This window comes from Pelophylax lessonae, assembly GCF_965119305.1.
Source record: "Pelophylax lessonae genome assembly, chromosome: 12".
Classification (NCBI taxonomy): Eukaryota; Metazoa; Chordata; class Amphibia; order Anura; family Ranidae; genus Pelophylax; species Pelophylax lessonae.
The window spans coordinates 190996016-191013238 of record NC_138779.1 but is presented as its reverse complement, the minus strand read 5'-3'; the positions used below and the strand labels follow the sequence as shown (position 1 = coordinate 191013238).

Genomic DNA, 17223 nt, shown 5'->3' with positions numbered 1-17223 from the left:
ACCCGGGACACAAAAGTTTCCATAATAGCTGACAATGATTCAACCGTCAGTGGGGTGCTGGAGGATCCTGCAGACACCTCGAGGGGATCCGGTGGAGATACATGAGTGGCAGGGTCCATGTTAATTCAGGACACCTCTGCCAGAAAAAACAAAAAACTTTTTTTTTTTTTTTTTTTAAATAAAAAAATACCTCTTTTTTTTTTTTTTTTATGTGTCTCCCCCTAGCGCAATAGCGCCCCTCAGAGTACCTGCTTCTCGTTCCCCACAGAGAGAGAGAGGGACCCCCAAGGCTCACCACCCGATGCAGAGAAGTTTCCAACCAACTGCAGTCAGCGTCTGTCTTTTACAGACTGGAAAGAGCTGTGTTCGTTTTCCCGGGTAGAAGGACGTGGCTCCGCCCCCTGTGTACGCCTTCCGGCGTTCCCAGCTCTCCACGAGGTAGCTGGGCTCATCAAACATGGCCGCCCCCATACGGGAGACAATAGACTCCAAAAACATGGCGGCCGGCGTGACCTGAGGACATTCATGCACCCGGTCTACGGCAAAATGGCGGCGGACTGCCGAAATCGTTTTTCCCAGCACATCCACCTGCATCTCTGCTAAGTGGCGGTTTATCGATCTGCAGGAGGTACACTACAATTAAGGTAGGATTATACCTCCTATGTCTGCTGTAATACTACAGTCTGCTGGGTAGAGTGTTAGCTCTCAAACCAAGTCCACTTCCCACCAAACACATACTGTATTTACAAGGGGGACTTTTAGTGTCAGATATATACTGACCATGTATGGAGGGGCCCATAATTCATACTGCCTCATAACGAGGAAAGAAAAAAGGGAACGTTTACTCACCATACCGAACCGACAGGCACCCTCTCTTCACAATACCCTCTCCACCGGGGTGGGGGGTTGTGGACCACTCCGGACGCCTCGACTCTCTGGTTCCTGGCGTTCCAAGCGAGACTTTTAACTCGCAAGGTCAGTCCCTCCAATGGGACTCCGTCGCGGCCGACCCAGCGCGGAGCTTTGGTCTGCACGTGCTCGTAGGCAGAAACCGGGGTGACCACTGGATCTCAACATCCAGCCCGTCGCCCGGCCCCGCATACTTACTTGAATGTGTCGCGGCCGACCAAGCGCAATGCAATGATCTGCGTGCGCTCGTAGGCCGGCTGGGGTGACCACTAGTGTCGCCCAGTCCGGCGTATTTGCTTGAAGATCTCACAGGAAAAAAACACTGGAGAAAACTACCTAAAAAATATTTTTTTCTAAAGAAAAAATCTTGCCAGGACCAAAAAGATCCCAGCAAGGAACTTGGGTCCTTACTCCTGACTAGACAGAAAAAAACTGATGCCTTGTAGCAGAGAGAGGGAGGATATACCCTCAGGGACTGCCCCTAAGGTGGAGCCAGAACGTTTTTTCTTTCTGCCTAGTCCTACTCCTGCGGAGACAACATAACCCAGTTCTTGTGAATCAAGAAGACTACGTCTGTCAATGAGCGACAGAGAAAATTATATTTTTTCTTATGTTCTTTGAGAGGCACAGCTTTGATTGAAGATGAATCAGAACCAAAGAAAAAAATATAATTTTTTATACTTACCATAAAATAATTTTCTCTGACTTCATTGAGAGGCACAGCTTTGATTGAGAGGCACAGGATTGAGGATCAATCGGAATCACCAGCATAACCCACTTGTCCTGATTAATCTTCAAAGCTGTGCCTCTCCATAAACCCATACAATTGTTTTGTACAAACCATAAAATTATTTTCCGAGTTCATGGAGAGGCACATCTATGACTGAACCTCAATCAGAGCCAGTGGATTATGCTGCCAATTGGTTCTGATTGGTCTTTAATCATAGCTGTGCCTCTCAATAAACTCAGAAAACCATTTTATGGTAAGTACAAAAAATTCTATGGGGTCACGGAGAGGCGCAGCTTTTTTTTTTTTTTTTTTTAATTTCATTCTTTTTTATTAAGAGAGGAAAAAAAAAAAACATTGATACAAATAGCGCTTTCTTTTGGTGGTATTTGAGCACCTGTGCGATTTTTATTTTTTGCACTATAAACAAAAAAGAACGACAATTCTGAAAAAACAAAAAAAAACGATATTTTTCACATTCTGCTATATAACATTCCCCCAAAAAAGATTTAAAAATCAAAATTTTTTAACATTTTAGGCCAATTTGTTTTCTGCTACATATGTTTGGTAAAAAGAAATTGCAATAAGCGTATTTTGATTGGTTTGCGCAAAAGTTTTCTCGTCTACTAACTACGGGAAAGATTTATGTCATTTTTATTGTTTTTTTATTTTTTTACTAGTAATGGTGGCAATCTGAGATTTTTAGTGGGACTGCGATATTGCGGCGCACAGATCGGACCCCTAACTGACATTTTTGACACTTTTGGGGGGACCAGTGACATTACTGCAGTAATCAGTGCTAAAAATATGCACTGTTACTGTAATAATGACACTGGCAGGGAAGGGGTTAACATTGTGGGTGATCAAGGGGTTAAATGTGTACCTAGGGGCGTGTTTCTAACTGTGGGGGGGGCGTGGCTTGTGAAATGATCATACAGACCTGTGATCCTACATAGAAGGATCACAGGCGCTCTGTGATCATTCCAGAGAGAAGAACGGTCAGCTGTGTTTACAACAGCCGACCGTTCATCTCTCTCAGCGGGGAACGATCGCGGGTGTCAGGCTGCAATCGGAGCCGCCTGCCCCGTGCATCGGAGTCCCCGCAGCACGCACTCGCCCCCTATCTGCAGGCGCATGACCGACGTATACCTACATCAGTTCGCGCAGGAGCGGCGGGCAGTCGCAGGTTAAGCGAGGAAAAAAAATATTGATACAAAACGGAGCCTATTGGGCATACCCAGGCTCAATACATTTCCCCAGCATAGCTTTGATTGAAAATGAATCAGACAAGTGGGTTATGCTGCCCCCATTGGTTCCGATTGATCTTTAACCACTTGACGTCTGCTCACGTTGAGCCTACTGCGGCAAAGTGGTTCGTTATCGTCTGGCGACGTAGACCTACGTCGCCAGACACTCCCCTTTCTCGGCGGCGCGCGCTCGCTCGAGGCTGTATTCAGTCACAGCGGGAGTCGGGCCAGGGGAGGAGCAGCGGCGATCGCCGCTGCTCTTCCCCGATCGTCGGGGAATCGAGTGTGGAGATCCGCCTGCTTGTGTAAACACAAGCGGGCGGATCTCTTAAGTGACAGGCAGGGTCAGATTGCAGGGTTCAGCATAGTTGAACCCTCGATCTGTCCTTGTGTCACTCAGTCACCTCCCCCCCCCCCACACGTCAGTAAGCACCAGGCATACATTAACTCCTCCCTCTCCAATAAAATGAACCCCTTCCCTGCCAGTGTCATTTTTACAGTAACAGTACATATATATATATATAGCACTGATTACTGCAGTAATGTCACTGGTACCCCCAAAAGTGTCAAAAATGTCAGTCAAGGGTCCGATCTGTCTGCCGCAATGTCGCAGTCCCACAAAAAAAAAACGCAGATCGCCGCCATTACGCGTTAAAAACACCAAAAATGACAGAAATCTTTCCCTTTATTAGTAAACGCAATAACTTTTGCGCAAACCAATCAAAATACGCTTATTGTGATTTTTTTTTTTACCAAACATAGGTAGCATAAAACAAATTGGCCAAAAATTAAAAAACAATTTGATTTTTACATTTTTTTCGGGGGGAAATTCATATAAAAAAAATGTTAAAAATATTGTTGTTTTTTCAAAATAAACGCTCTTTTTTTGTTTATAGCGCAAAAAGTAAAATTCGCACAGGTGATCAAATACCACCAAAAGAAAGCTCTGTTTGTGGGAAAAAAAGGACATAAATTTTGTTTGGGTATGGCGTCGCATGACCGCGCAATTGTCAGTTAAATTCGCACAGCGCCGAATCGCAAAAAGTGGCCCAGACGTAAGACAGCAAAATCCTCTAGTGGTAAAGTGGTTAATCAAACATAGTAGGCTAGGTGGGACTTTAAGTGAGACCCCAGCATGTAGTGCCCGGCGTCTCCATCCCTGTATCAGAAAAAAATGAGGTTGAAGGATTGTAAGAGGTGCATGGAAGTCAGCCAGCCCCCAGTCTGATGTACTCACCCTCCAGTCTGTCACCAACCAAGTAAACCTTTCTCATGATATAAAGAACAGGGGTTTAGTTGACACACATTTGCAAACGCATGTGTAAGCTGCAGCGCCACTACACGGCACCCTGTTTTATCTGCAGTTCCTAACACTCCTAATTTAGTGTCTCCACACTGGGAGCACATGGCTGCTAATGGATGGATGGGGGGAGCAGGTGGGAGGGAGACAGCCCAACCTCCCCCAACCCACCCCCATCGATGACTGGTCTGTTGTCTCAAAACTCAAATAGCTAAGTTGTAATGATGGTACAACCTGGAAAGAACCAGCTGAGAAGCATTACACCTCCATCCCCTTGGTGGATGCAGTATAGAAACAGATTGGGATTTTATACATGAGGCATGGCCTGTAAAGCACAATGACTTTCAATCCCTAATTTCAAATGGGACTTTATATGAGACAAGCAGGTCATGCTATTGGTCTCCGTCCCTGTATATGAAAAAACTGAGGTCAAATCAGACTGCATCCACCAAAAACGCACGAAAATCGCACAGTGGGACTTTATATGAGTCTCCATCCCTGGTTACATAAACATAGTAGGCTAGGTGGGACTTTAAGTGAGACCCCAGCATGTAGTGCCCGGCGTCTCCATCCCTGTATCAGAAAAAAAAGGTTGAAGGATAGTAAGAGGTGAATGGAAGTCAGCCAGCCCCCAGTCTGATGTACTCACCCTCCAGTCTGTCACCAACCAAGTAAACCTGTCTCATGATATAAAGAACAGGGGTTTAGTTGACACGCATTTGCAAACGTTTTGAATAGACGCAGTGATGGCGAACCTTGGCACCCCAGATGTTTTGGAACTAAATTTCCCATGATGCTCAACTATACGGCAGAGTGCATGAGCATCATGGGAAATGTAGTTTCGAAACATCTGGGATGCCAAGGTTCGCCATCAATGGGATAGAGCAAAGGAGGATTATAACCCATGTCAGATTTTTTTTTTTTTTTCTCCATCTGTGTCCCATTGTGGAGATTTCCCTTAACTTCCTGTCCCATAGCCAAACAGGAAGTGAGATGGAATCCTTACAAATTAAGGGAATCTCTAGGGGCCCCCAAGGTCACCAGAACTAGTGTCCCCCATTGGAAAATTTCCCCTCTATTACTTTTTTGGGTACAACTCAAAATTTGGGATTTTCTTTTACTTTTAATGATAATGGTAAACAGGACAGAGAGGGTGAATCTCCTTAATAGGAGCACAGACAGCGATAAGAACTGACAGGTGTTCCAATCCCTCCCTACCAAAAACTAAAAGAAAATGTTTAGCCTTTACTCATACTTAAAAGTGTTTTTAAAGCCTCAAGGTTTTTTACTTTAATTCTATGCATTAAAGGTAAAGAAATTTCTCTGCTTTAGGATCCCCTCCCCCCAGCCCCCATTTGCTCCCGCTGCAGACAGTCAAATGCTGTGATGAGGGAGCGGAGCCGAGTTGCCCATTCTGTGTCAATATACGCAGACAGGGTGGCTCGGGAGCAAGCCCACACGAGTGCCCCCATGGAAATCGCTTTTCCATGGGGGCACTCGCTGAAGAGGAGGGGCCTGGAGTGGGGATCGACCGATATCGGTTGTTCGTTGCGGATACCGATATTTTGGCCATTGCATATCGGTATCGGCCGATATTTTGTACATTTAAAGTTTTGAAAAATAAAGACAATTTTTGACACAAATCTGGTACTGAACATGTGGGGTAAGTCTTTTAGCTGTAATGTGTGGTCTTCCCTTCCCTCCCTGCCTGCCAGGAATCCCATGTGACCCTAGTTTAGTGTCATTAAAATCCTAGAATCCACCTAATTAGTGTTTTATATAATGTCCAGTGTGTGTTTTTGTATTAGAATAGTGGGAAATACCTTCATTACATCGCTGTTCTGGACTCTCCTTGCTTACCTCCCACTCTGCTGTTTTCTACTCTCATAGCTGCAGTGTACAGAGAAGCACTGGGTATTAGATTAGAATAGTGTGAAATACCTTTGTTACATCGCTGCTCTGGGCTCAGCTAATCTCTCACTATGCTGTTTTCTCCTCTCATAGCTGTCAGAGGAGGATCTCAGCCCCTCCCCTCTGCAGTGTACAGAGAAGCACTGGGTATTAGATTAGAATAGTGTGAAATACCTTCATTACATTGCTGTTCTGGACTCTCCTCACTAATCTCCCACTCTGCTGTTTTCTCCTCTCATAGCTGTCAGAGGAGGATCTCTGCCCCTCCCCTCTGCAGTGTACAGAGAAGCGCCAGGTATTAGATTAGAATAGTGTGAAATACCTTTGTTACATTGCTGCTCTGGGCTCAGCTAATCTCTCCCTCTGCTGTTTTCTCCTCTCATAGCTGTCAGAGGAGAATCTCAGCCCCTCCCCTCTGCAGTGTACAGAGAAGCACCGGGTATTAGATTAGAATAGTGTGAAATACTTTTGTTACATCGCTGCTCTGGGCTCAGCTAATCTCTCACTCCGCTGTTTTCTCTTCTCATAGCTATCAGAGGCGGATCTCAGCCCCTCCCCTCTGCAGTGTACAGAGAAGCACTGGGTATTAGATTAGAATAGTGTGAAATACCTTTGTTACATCGCTGCTCCGGGCTCAGCTAATCTCCCACTCTGCTGTTTTCTCCTCTCATAGCTGTCAGAGGAGGATCTCAGCCCCTCCCCTCTGCAGTGTACAGAGAAGCACTGGGTATTAGATTAGAATAGTGTAAAATACCTTCATTACATCGCTGCTCCGGACTCTCCTCACTAATCTCCCGCTCTGCTGTTTTCTCCTCTCATAGCTGTCAAAAAGGATCTCAGCCCCTCCCCACTGCAGTGTACAGAGAAGCACTGGGCATTAGATTAGAATAGTGTGAAATACCTTTGTTACATCGCTGCTCCGGGCTCAGCTAATCTCCCACTCTGCTGTTTTCTCCTCTCATAGCTGTCAGAGGAGGATCTCAGCCCCTCTACTCTGCAGTGTACACAGAAGCGCCGGGTATTAGATTAGAATAGTGTGAAATAGCTTCGTTACATCTCCCGCTCTGCTGTCCTTCTCTCCTCCCCCACTGAAAGCTGGGGTTCACGGAAGGGCTAAGCGTCGATGTAATGAAGGTATATCACACTATTAGATTACAAAAACACACTGGACATTATATAAAAGACTAACAAAGTGGATGCTAGGATTTTACATATACTAATATTACATACAGTAATATCGGCAATATCGGTAACTTCCGGGGCCGATACTGATTTATCTGGGAAAGTGCATATCGGCCCTCGATATATATTGGCCTTGCCGATAATCGGTCGATCCCAAACCTGAAGCACCCGGCAAGGGACACAAGAAAAAGAGGATTGGTCAGTGCAAAATCAATGCACAGAGCACTTAAGTATACCATGTTTGTTTTTGTTTTTTTAAATATAAAAAACCCCTAAGTTTTAATGTTATTTTTAAAGTAGGAAACACATTAGGGTCCTTTCACACGGTCAGTTCAGTTTTTTTTATCCGATCAGTCACTTTTTTTTTCTAAACGGACACGGATGCACTTTTGTAGGGTCTGTTCCGTATGTCCGTTTTTTCATCCATCTGTTTTTTCCTCCCATGTGATTGCGGATGAAAAACGGACATAATGTATGTCTATGGGATTGGGGAAGTTAGGGGATGACACCGCTGACATCCGTTTTTGCGTCCGGAAAAAAAGGGTTCTCTTCCGTTCCAAAAAACGGAACTGAATGGAATGGACGCAAAACGGATGTCAGCGGATGGTCATCCGCTAACGTCCGCAATCCCATAGACATACATTATGTCAGTTTTTCATCCGCAAACAGATGGGAGGAAAAACTGACATATGGAACGCCCGTGTGAAAGGACCCTTAGGTAAAAACACACAGATTTTAGAATCACTTGAAAGTCCAGTTCTAGCCCAAATTCTGGAACCTCCTTACTGGTCTGTAAAATCGAAGGGCAGGCAGCTTCATTGACCAACAGGAAGGATCGCGGGGGGGGGTCAGCCAAGCTCACTCAGTACAGTGTAGTGTAGTAATACAAAGGGATGCCAGATCAGAAAATTCCAATCATTACTAGGAATCCCCATCACAAACATACTTGAAATGTATCACAGTGGTGCCAACTGGCTGCAATACACACGGCACAGTTATTACACATTGGTTCAGTGGTATAAACCAAAGAGAAAATTTATTTATTTTTTAAAATCCAGAAGCGCAGCGTACATGGTATATAAACAGTGTCACACAATCAGAGTAATGAGATATAACAAAGACACCCCAACTTTCCTTTCTAGACAAAAACATCCTCTTCAGCCATACACAGGTATGAAGAAATATATACAAAGCAATATATATATATATATATATATATATATATATATATGAGCTCATTTAGACAGGCGTATAAAATGCTGCGTTTAGATCCTTTTGTGTGTTTATGGATCTGACGCAGCAATAATTGTGTGCTATAGGTTCATTTACACCGTTGTGATGGGGTCAGTATACTCCCTAAAGCCTCGTACACACGCGTCGATAATTGGCCGTGAATTTTCGGCCAACGTCCGATTTCCGTCTTGTTAGTATGGTGCTTCCGACTTTTCGGCCGAAAAAAATATGGTGTGCAGGCTATAAAATTTTTGTTGGCCATCAACACAACGGCCGATTTTCCGTCAGTCAGTACAGATTTCGGCAGACAAAAATCTAATGAGCATATCTGGGCATGCTCAGAGAAGAAAAAACACACGGAAAGTAAACCATCACATGACATCACTTCTGAAGTAGATTTTTGTTGGCCAAGAAAATTCGTGTGCAGTCTAGGCACATTCCAACCAACAAAACACAACTCTGGACAAAAGTTGGACGATCAGTCGGCCGATAATCGTTGCGTGTGTACGAGGCATTAGCGTCTAGCTGTGTATACCATGACAAGAAGAATCCGCAGTCACAGGTAAATGTTTGTGTGACGTAACACAGAAATGGAAATGGCCAAACGCGCCATCACCACTGTCTGGTGAATTCAGGACTGGGGGGACATGTAAACATAAACAATGTGTAGGCAGCGGCTCAGGGTGACCTTGGCCCTTGGGTGGAGGTCATTCTGCAACAAGGCCTATATTGTTTAGGTTTACATGTCCCCCTGAATGAGTCATTTGTAGGCAGCGACACGCGTAGGTTTGAGCCAAGATGCACAACTGATCACTTCCTACGCAGGATCCTGCGTAAAGATTCTACACCCCTGTGCATAAGCCCCAAATATGTTTATGTCCATAGAGGTGCACACACATTAACCCATATGGGCTAAAAAAATTTAAAAAAAAGTGCAAGTAGTAGGGTAACCTCAGCAACAAGGCGTTTTATTAATCTGTCCATTATAAACCACTATATTCAGATAAGTTATTTCAACTCACTACTCTTTGCACACATTAAGAAAAGCCCCATATTTGTGTGCTTACAACAATGTAGTCACATATGGATACACAGTATATGTACATATAGACAATCATTATGAATAAGTATACATATGTTTTTTTTTAAAAAAAACTATTTTTTTTATATACGTATATATACACATAGGTTAACAATACTATTATACACATGTGCTGATAATGTACAGACAATATAAAAGAGTGCTATTAACTTATTAAAATGACCTGTCAGCCCTCTGCTGATGAGGACGGCTCAAGTAGGTACTGCAACATTTAAGAGGACATGTCATGTGGTCAGGTAGCCATTTTGACAGAGTGGGCAGTAATCAACCAGTGAATATTGCAGCACCCCCTGTTCAAGTGACAGGTACACTTAAAACTAGTGGTTTTTTTCCCTTTATGAGAACATTAAGCATCTGACAAGCGCTGGAACTGCATAACCATCTTGTGGGTTAAAATGCATTAAAAGGCACCTACTTCCTGCACAGACTGGAGAAGCATATTTTTGCATTGAGAATACGGCCTATGACACTGCTGAGGTATATTGCTTGCAAAATGTCTGCCTCCAAAGCGTGGAAGATGTAGGTGAATGTCCAAAAGCAAGGTTAAAAAATAAAGCAAGGCCTTCATCGGAGTTCCTGTTTGAGATACATAAAACAAATAAGCTGAATACACATAAAACACCTGCCTTGCTCAAGGTCTGTGTACCGAGCTATATCCATCTGCACACATTAACTTATACACCCTTAAAGTCATTATAGATGGATGAGCACCTACGCTATAATGGGCCTATGTATGAAAGAGTCTAAAAGCAGAACTGTCTGTAACAAACCAATCAGAATTTCTTGTTTTAGTCCCCATTCACACTAGCGCGACTTGGTCGTCTGATAAGTCGCGGTGGGTCGCCTGCCACCGATTAGCACAGGACCCGTTCTAATAGGAGCGACACAAGTCGCTCCGACTTAGAAAAAGGGTCCTGTACTACTTTGGGGCGACCTGGAGGCGACCTGCATTGACTTCAATGATATGAAGTCCGTGCATGTCGCGCCGAGGTTGCGGTGCGCGCTGTGCATCGAGACTTCATAGGTCGCCCCGGCAAGTCGTGTCGCCCCTATGTGAATGGGCTCTAATTCAGGTAAATGTGAGATCCAGTTTGGCTGATCTCAAGCATCTCACACCTCGGGAGATGAGTCCCCATAGAAGTCTATAATGCACAGCCAGGACATTGAAGTCTTGCAGCGCTAGATGTAAATAGCAGAGCCGTTGGATTGAGGTTTGTATGTATTAAATAGGAGGTGGTGAGGTCATTAGATCAGGAAAAGGGAGCTAAAAGAATAGGAGCACTGATTCTTTAAAAGCACGTTTCGGTGTGGGTAGTAAGAGGTTAGAACCACTGCCCATATTTTATTTTTCAGTTGCCATTGGGGGAAAAATGGAGAAAGGGCCCAGAAAATAACTTCTCACTGTTCTAAAAAAAGTCTAATTTAAAAAAAATTCTAGTGTAAAAAAAAAAAAAAAAAAAAAAAAAGGAGGTCAAATGGAAACATTTTTTTTTTGTCAAAATGACTGTATTTTTGTCTTTTAGAGTCTTAAAAAGCCGATTTTAGACAAGATAACTGCATTTGGTAACCAATGGCCTGAAAAAAGTTTTTTTGGTCAAAATGACTCTATTTTGGTCTCCAAGCGTCTAAATAGCCTTTTTAAGTCACAAAAATTGCATTTGGTCACCAAAGGTCTGAAAACTTTTTTTAGTCTAAATGACTGTATTTTCGTCTTTTAGAGTTTTAAAAAGCCGGTTTTAGACAAGATAACTGCATTTGGTAACCAATGGCCTGAAACATTTTTTTGGGTCAAAATGACTCAATTTTGGTCTCCAATTGTCTAAAAAGCCTTTTTAAGTTAAAATAACTGCATTTGGTCACCAAAGGTCTGAAAAAATTTTTTTAGTCAAAATGACTGTATTTTTTTCTTTTAGAGTACTAAAAAGCGGGAGTGCTGCTAAAATCTGTAAAAAAAAAAAAAAAAAACAATCAACACAACCCAAGAGAAAGATCCTACTGCCTCATGGGAGCCAAGTTAAGTAGAATTTTCTTGCCCCGGTCTAGTGGTGTAAGGGTCCCCATACCAAAGTAAAATCGATCTAAATAGACTACACTTATATACTATATGGTATGACGAAACCCCTCCAAATTACTTGAGTTCAAGTGTTTCCAGTGAAGGATACTGGTAATTCTAAATCATACAGAGACATTTTAGAAAATTGTGCACTTCCAACCTTGTGACAGCAGTTTGGAAAGGGTCCCTCTTCTCTTCCACTATGACTGTGCCCCCCGTGTACAAAGCCACCTCCGTAAAGACATGGCTTGAGGAGTCTGGTGTAGAGTAACTCAAGTGGTCTACACAGAGTTCTGACCTCAACCCCATTGAACACCTAATTGATGAGCTGGAACCCAGATGGTGAGCCAGGTCTTCTCATCCACCAAAAAACAACAAGAGAGGGGCGCACCGACCTTGTGCATTACCACTAAAAAGGTTTATTAAAATACAAAATAATATACGTTATACTCACAAACAATTGTAGATAGCACACATGTACACACGATTGGGCAAAAGATCTCCAAGGTAGCCAAGGCAATCCACGGTGCTGGATAGCCTGATGATGTCCACACGTATCTGCTATGGCTGACGGGTTTCGAGGGCAAACCCTCTTCCTCAGAGCCAAAGAGTGCTACAAGCAGCAGAGCTAAGAGTAGCACTCTTTAGCTCTGAGGAATAGTGGTAATCTGCTATGGCTGACGGGTTTCGAGGGCGAACCCTCTTCCTCAGAGCCAAAGAGTGCTACAAGCAGCAGAGCTAAGACTAGCACTCTTTAGCTCTGAGGAATAGTGGTAATTTAGTGGTAAAATAGTGGTAATTTAGTGGTAATGCACAAGGTCGGTGCGCCCCTGTTATTTTTTAGTGTTTTTGGATACCCTTGGTCCTGAGGGGGCGGCAAGACCATAAGTGATGCCAATAAAGACCATTGAATACTAATCTTTCCTTCATTACACACCACTTGAGCGCAGGAGAATTTTTAAGCTTCTCATCCACCATCCATACCTGACCTCACAAATGCTCTTTTGGCTGAATAGGCAAAAATGGCCCCAAACACATTCCAAAATCTTATAAAAATCCTTCTCAGAAAGGTGGGATGATCTTTTGGTTGTAAATTGATGGGGGCAAACTCTATAATAATGGCGGTGGCTTTAGAATGGGACGTCTAACAAGTTCATATAGGTGTGATGTAAGAGGTCCACAAACATTTGGCCATATAGTGTATAACCAGATGAAGAGAACGTTTCACCTCCATTAATTTCTGAAATGTTGCCTTTCCTCATGGTACCTCATTTTACTTTCCACCACTTTCTGCCCCTATGAAAATGAGGACAAATAGGGTAAATCTCCCCAGAGGGAACACAGAAGGCAATAAATGACTGATAAGAGGTTCTAAACTCTTACTACTTTAACCAAAACTGAAGTTTTTGCTAGAGATACACATTAGAGGTGAGGTGTTATCTGCATATACCCCTTGGTTCCACCCACATCAACATGCTAATGAAATTATTAAAGCAGAGTTCCGGACACAAAATCGACATAGTCGATTTTGGGCCATCCGCTTCCTATTTGTCACCTGAAAAAGAAATGGGTAGTTACGATTTTTTTTTTTTTTTTTTTTTACTTACCTTGTAATTGCAGAAAAATATACTCACCTTTCTTCCACTTCCTCCCTCGGCCGCGCGGCCCGCGCCGTCACTTCCGCATTGCAATGATTCCTGGGAGCCGGTCATCGCTCCCAGGTATCAATGTGCCTGCACCGGCCCCCGACGTCAGTTCCGGTTCAGGCGCATCATACCTTGCTAAACAGCTTCTGGGCATGCCCAGAACCTGTGCAGGGATGACGCTGCGGCCCCGGAAGTGAAGGCGGGGCTGGCGCAGTGCATCGTGGGACCGAAGAGGACGCAGAAGAGGATCGCGCTGGCTTCAAGCTGCCCACACCTGAGATGGCAGCGCTGAAGAAGAAATTTTAAAAGTGAGTATTTCTTCTAAAATGTAAGTGCGAACCGGGACAGATCAGAGGCTAGCCGTTGTGGAATGTACTAGCCCTGACTGTCCCGGGGGTATGTTCATTGAAATTTTTTTTTTGTGGCCGGAACTCCGCTTTAAATACAACCTGTTCTTTTTTTATTACATACCTAAAGTTAGACCTAGCAACATTACTAGGTTTCTGTTCTTTTATATGCATGCAAAAACAGATCGTGACTGGTGGGAGAGGCCGGCAGGTTGCTGTACATAGCTTCCTAAAACCATCACAGCACCCTGTCTCTGGACTTCTCTCTAGAGCAGGGATCATCAAACTAAGGCCCTCCAGCTGTTGCAGAACTACAAGTCCCATGAGGCATTGTAAAACTCCGACATGCCCAGACATGGCTAGGCATGATGGGAATGGTAGTTCCTGAACAACTGGAGGGCCATAGTTTGAAGACCCCCTGCTCTAGAGCCCTCATCCCTGAAACCACCAGTGGGCTGGAACTTGGGAAATGTTATGCAAACTTCAAAATGAATGATGGGAGGCTGTCAGGTATGAGGTGGGTGTTCCTAGGCAGTCCACCCTAGGTAACACACACATGATGCTGAGCCTCCATGATGATAAAAACTCAAATCCGATGAATGGAAGGAACGGGTGAGAGAGCCAGACTGAGGAGAAAAGCACTACTAGATGATGCTGGATGCCCTCCAGCCAAGAAATGAGGCATGACTAAATTGCTGCAACTTCTAATGCACACTGAGAGAAGCTCAGAGAGTGCAATTTCAGTCCAGGAAAGGAGCCTGTACAACTGTGCAAGACTGAAGGGAAGGCTGGAGTTTTAATATATTTATTCCCTAGTCATGCAACATGACAATTTTTCCTAAAAAGCCCAGCTAAATACATCTGGTCTTAGCATGTTCAAAAAATAATATTAACTGCATAAAATTTTAAATCTTATAAATAAAAAACTGTACTTTTTTGTTTGATAAAAGTATAAACTTGTGGAAAACAAGACAAAACACATACACACATATATAAATACAGAGAGGGAATGTAAAATGATAAACACAAATGGACAATGAGAGCCCAAAAGACATATACATGTTACATACATTAAATGCACACAAGCAAAATCAAGATACTACCGCTAAAGGTTTGCTGTCAAACATGTGGGCGGCTGTTTTGTAATGTGGACTGATATTCAAGCAGTGGAGGCAGCCATGTTGTAATGTGAACCATATGTCACATCAACAAGCCAGTGGAAGAAGCCACGGTGTGGCTTTCATAGCGACGGTGGAACTTAGGCAAAGGTCATGCTAAAACGACACCATGGTGGGCTGGATTTACAGAAATGTTGAAGGAAGAAAGGAGAGATAGTCTGCACTGCTCACAATGTTGAGTCAGATTTTACATCCTTTCCTTATTCTTCCTCTCATACCGAGTTGGCTCATACAGGCATTTTTGAGCACCGGGTTACACCCTATCAAAATCAATGACAGGCTGTAAGACTTGGCAGCTGGACATTGTTTCAAGGGATACTCACATTTAGGGCTGTATCTGCTCAGGGACGTATGCCTAGGATTTCAGTGCTCAGAGCATATGTCCCTGTTCGCATTGAGCTCTATATGTGGGCACTACTTGAACACCGTCCAGTCGCAACAGCCAGTCGTTAATTTTGACAGGCTGCTCACAGCAAGCTCTACGCTGTACCTGCGCCTACCGAGTGCCAAAAAGCATGCATTTTTTTATGCTGTATGGCCAGCCCGCCCGTATCCAGGAAATACGCGTTGATGACCCCCAGGACCCCAGAGTAGACAAAAATCAAAAGTCAGAATCCAAGATTTAGAGCAGCTCTCTGTCAATCAGGGTGTCCCAGAGATTTACTAAAAAAGCACCTTGTGTGTGTAGGAGGGTCCTTCAACAATTCCCTTTGTCAAGCATGTGCACCATTCTTCTCAGTGACCACATTAAAGACTGCTGGTGGCATTTGTGATTCAACACAATGGAAGCAGCGTGAAACCAGAGTGACCAGTGGTGTTAAATGTAAATGATTATTGCACGTTATGGAGAAAGTTATTTTGAGTTTCAGGCTCCAATCTCTCGATCAGTCACTGCGCTTTTCCCTAGTGTCCTTTCCAGTTTGCGGTGTTTGCGAGCAGCGGCAGGAGGCGGGGCAGGAGGCTGTTCTCGCAGGACTTGCCGGATGCGCTCGACGCACACAGCTGTGGCAGTTCGTGTTTCTGGTGACAGCTGTGATAGGCTGAGGAATCCATGAGGGAGGTCTTCTACTACCTTCAGGGTGACTGGGCGGTTGAGAGAACGAAGTCTCTTAGCAAACATCACTGAGTCATCCAACATCGGGTCTAGTGCACAGGCCTGCATGAAAAAGAAAATTGGCATTAGAAATACAGTACAATACAAATGAAACTGTAAATATATATTGTACAGGACACCAGGGATGGGTCCTGGACAGGAGATATACAGCATTTCCCCACTCTTTGGGTTGTGGTACCTTTAAGGGACAGTTCTAGTATTCAGGGGTTCTCACCCATGTGTGGTGAGGGGTTCTGGGTTAGTCCGTTCAGAGAGGATTAACGTCAGTACTTTTTGGACTGGTAAGTCCTCATTTGGGACCCAGAATTCGGAGGGACTTGGAAGGGAAAGAGCCCCCAAACCCAGATTACAGGGACATTGGTCCTGAAAGGGTTAACCCACCTGCAAGGGAGGCTTGTAAAGCAGCAGAAAGGAGTCAACACTGTAGCTGATGACTTAAAAAAAAAAAAAAAAAAAAAAAGACACTTACCTGTCCAGAGATCCAGCGCCATCCCCACCCAGGCCAATTCTTCGTTGGTCTTTGGGTCCCTGGCGCTGCCATGCTTAGTGTGGGAAGCTGGCTGTGACTTCTTGCGGCTACACAGCCGGATTCCCACTGCATGAATGATCTTGCAGCCTTCTGGGACCTGTGACGTATTGCAGGGAAGGAAGGGGGGGGGGGGGTGGGGAGAGAACTTCTGAGAGAATCGTCAACAGAAGTGGGGAACGGGTAAAAAAAAAAATAAAAAAAGTTCCAAAAGAAGAAAAAGGAGAGGGGGAGGAGGACATATCGCTGAACTTCCCCTTTTGAATGAAGTTGTGCTTTACACAGGGACCTTTCGAATCCTGATTAATGTGTGGCCGTCCCTGCTCGACTTCGGGCAAAGGAACATGCAGGAAAACCTTTGTCGATCAGCAGCTGCAGCAAATAATTATTATTTTGACAGGAGCGGGTCCCGTTGTCATAATATATTGTCCTGAAGGGGGAGGTTAGGGGAGGTTTCTCCATCCACCTCAATAGTGTGGATGGAGGAATCTGTTAAAACTAGCTGTAAATAGTCAGCTTAATATAACAGATGCTGGACCAGCGCTATTAATCCCACAGTGTGAGGAGAGAATTATAAAAATGAATGTAAACAATAGATATAAAAGCAGATATAGAGAATCAAAAAATATTGATAAAAAACACAATAATGATAAATGTTTCAGGTGTACATAGATACAAAATCCATGGAGTAGAGTCTATGTAGAGATGGATGGCTGGGTGGCCGCCGGCTCTATCAGAGTTAGGAGGG

The 17223-nt window shown here is 44.0% G+C and overlaps 1 protein-coding gene across 5 annotated transcripts in view; it reads right to left on the bottom strand.

The window, feature by feature from the left end:
- Positions 1–15340: 15340 nt before the first annotated feature.
- Positions 15341–17223, bottom strand: part of LIPE (lipase E, hormone sensitive type) — a 328286-nt gene continuing 326403 nt past the window's right edge. For all 5 annotated transcript variants that reach the window (XM_082273587.1, XM_082273583.1, XM_082273584.1 and 2 more), the window contains one exon: positions 15341–15991. In XM_082273587.1, coding sequence (XP_082129713.1) covers positions 15701–15991 — 291 coding nt within the window. In that variant the 3' untranslated portion in view covers positions 15341–15700. The remainder of the gene's footprint in view (positions 15992–17223) is intronic.